Raw genomic sequence first — 3,082 nt, 5'->3', positions numbered from 1 at the left:
TTCGCGTCGAGCATTAAACCACCGAACAAAATCGGATTTCCGCTCACCGAGAGCTGCGTCGTTGCAAAGCATTCTGTTTTCATTTTCTATTTTTTTTTTGCATTTTTTTTAATCAATCAAAAAAAAAGCATAATGGGAAAAGTATTTGTCGCAAAGTAGTAGCGTTTTTCGGCTTTTGTCTTTGCTGCGAATCCGAAACGCCGTTGCAATTACAATCAACTCTCTAAATCTGAATCAGTGAATAGTCATTAATTATCCATGCAGTGGCATACTTGGCACTGATAATCAGTAAAGTTCAACTAAAAAAGAAAGAATGCTTGAGCATTATATAACTAAAGTACTTAGCATGTTAATTTCAATCTTCCAATATCATATTCATTAAATTTTTAGCACTGAAACAAGGTTAGTTAGATCACATAATAAAGATTAGTTAAGTTAAGAATCTCACATTTAATTCACTGATTATCATAGTGGCATACTTGGCACTGCTATCAATGATTATCCATCGATTCAGATTTAGAGAGAAGATAAGCATCGTCGTTTTTAATATACGGAAAATATTTTTTTGGAAATGTTTCCTTCGTTTCAGTGACCGCACATTACTTTCTCTTGTTGACGAGGCCAAAAATAGTGTTCGTGAACGCCGAGTCAGCAAAATGTCTAGAGCAAGTTATCAAAGAAAACAATTTAAACACCAAGCTGGTGGTGTTCGGTGAACTGGTAGGATTTGAAGACGCGTCTCTGACGAGCATTCTGCGTTCTCAGGACGACACGGGGATCAATGAATTCGAGTGTGTAAAATTGTCCAGCCCTGATCATGTCGCCACAATCGTTTGCTCGTCCGGCACCAGCGGTCTTCCGAAAGGTACCGAAATCAGCCACGCGTCCATGATCAATTACATGGCTCATGTCAAGATTCACGACCTCCGAGAACACGTGTCCATGTGGACGCCTTCCATGCGGTGGTATTGTGGTCTATTCATTATTATCAAGGCTATTCTTGATTGCTCAAAAAGGATCATAATCCCAGATTGCGATGAAATCGAGGAGATATGTCGTTTCATCGAAAAATACGAGGCGAGTGGCAAGATAGATTAGCGAACATACATATATCGCTTAATTACATATTAATAACAAATCGGAATATCGTCTCTCTAACGCATTGATAATAATAATAAATTAATAAATAATCGTCAGAGATATACATTCGTGATAGCAACAATTTTACGCGTATTTTTAGAGAACGATAGTTCAATAGTATGCACCGGTTATTTAAAACTCTTTATGAAGCATTCATTTTTAATGACGTGTGAATGCAGCTCGATGTAGAAATTAATTACGAGTTTATGCGATGGAGATAAAATTTAATATTTGGCGATATCACCTGATTTACCATGCATTTTTCATTAGCATCCACGTTATTATTTTCATTTCGGAATTCTGCAATAGGAGATATTTTATACAATATTACGCTCGCGCGTTTGCGTTAATTTATGTTAATTTATGTCGCACAGCGAATTTGCTAAAGGATAACACGGGCTTGAATTGAGGCGCATCTACAAACGGGCGTGATAGTTGTACCGCGTGATTTATTGCTTCGCGCAGGTAATACCGCGGGAGTGTTCGAGTTTAACGGCGTCGTTTTGCATTCAGGTATCCTGGTTTAGATGCGATTCCTGCTTCCCTATTCGACTGGTAAAGTTCGGCATATTAAGCAAGTACCGACTACCAACATTGAAAATCCTTTTGTTTGGCGGCGCGCATTTCCGGGGAGAGCTGCAGCAGAGTCTAGTGAAACTTTTGCCGCATACCAATGTCATATTGAGCTACGGTAGATCCAATTTATTGAAATGATAAAATCGTGATTGCAGTCTTGTTAACCCATTGATAATGATTAGTAACACGAGTTAATTATATTAATGTTGTATAAGATTAACCGTATTAGTAATACAATGCTAGCTACTGTTTCAATTAAAAATACATACATTGACATGCAATGTGAAGAAAACCGATTTTTAAACTGCCCGTATTATAGGAATGACAGATTACGGTGGATTATGTGCCCGTCAAACAAAATACAGTAAACCAGGCAGTTGCGGATTTGTGTGCGAAACAGGAAGGCTGAAAGTAGTCGATCCTGACACGGGAAAGGTCTTGGGGGTCAATAAAACCGGAGAAATATGGGCCAAATCGTCGTACATGATAAATGGATACTACAACAACCCTGAGGCCACAAAGAACGCTATCGATTCGGATGGTAAATATATGAAATGTTTCGACATTTGCCGTTGTTTAGAGCAGACATAGAGATTTCAATTAATAGAATATAATAAAAAGATTTGTAACAATTGACAAATACTTTGTAGCATATTTTTTAAGACGGTAGAAATGAATGTTATAATTATTAATGATACCATTATTTCGATTATTGATACAATTTTATAAACATTGTTTTAATAATTGACTTTAATATTAGAATTTACGATAATTCCCATATGTTATAAAGAATTACGAAACTTCAATATGATCAATATGGAGCATTTTAGGATGGTTGCACACTGGCGATCTTGGTTACTATGATGATGATGGCGAAATCTTCCTCGTCGACAGAATGTCGGAATTCATAAACTACAGAGCTATCAAGATATCGCCCGCGGAAATCGAAGTTTTGATTCAGCAACATCCCGCAGTCCTCGAAGTCGCCGTAATGGCGGTGCCACATGATGTTGAGGAGGAACATGCCATGGCTTTTATCGCGAAAGTACCCGGGAAAGAGGTAATCACTCTAACAAACATTCGCAATGCCTATTTAAACATTTGTCATTTGTTCCTATCTTATTTATTCTTAATTTGTTTATCATATACAATCTTTGGACTGCTAAAAACAATACCTTTTTCCCAAATCAAACTAATAACTATTAAAAACTATTTCCATCCACCTAAATTTTTTTACATTAAATTATTAGCGAAATAACATTAAATACAACATTTTGTGAGCAGAATAATAAATTTAACATTATATTTTTTAAAGATTATAAGAAGATATATTTTTTAAATTCTCTGTAAAGTAACTGAATATTTT

The 3,082-nt window shown here is 36.1% G+C and overlaps 1 protein-coding gene across 1 annotated transcript in view; it reads left to right on the top strand.

Moving 5' to 3' along the window:
- Positions 1 to 3,082, top strand: part of LOC108753315 (luciferin 4-monooxygenase-like) — a 4,621-nt gene that overhangs the window by 998 nt on the left and 541 nt on the right. Inside the window, exons 4-7 of the mRNA XM_018494797.1 lie at positions 590 to 1,070; positions 1,668 to 1,831; positions 2,036 to 2,257; positions 2,547 to 2,776. Coding sequence (XP_018350299.1) covers positions 590 to 1,070; positions 1,668 to 1,831; positions 2,036 to 2,257; positions 2,547 to 2,776 — 1,097 coding nt within the window. The remainder of the gene's footprint in view (positions 1 to 589; positions 1,071 to 1,667; positions 1,832 to 2,035; positions 2,258 to 2,546; positions 2,777 to 3,082) is intronic.

The sequence above is a fragment of the Trachymyrmex septentrionalis genome, unplaced genomic scaffold (genome assembly GCF_001594115.1).
Source record: "Trachymyrmex septentrionalis isolate Tsep2-gDNA-1 unplaced genomic scaffold, Tsep1.0 scaffold69, whole genome shotgun sequence".
Classification (NCBI taxonomy): Eukaryota; Metazoa; Arthropoda; class Insecta; order Hymenoptera; family Formicidae; genus Trachymyrmex; species Trachymyrmex septentrionalis.
Note: the sequence above shows the minus strand (reverse complement) of the source record. Positions and strands in the feature narration are given on the sequence as shown.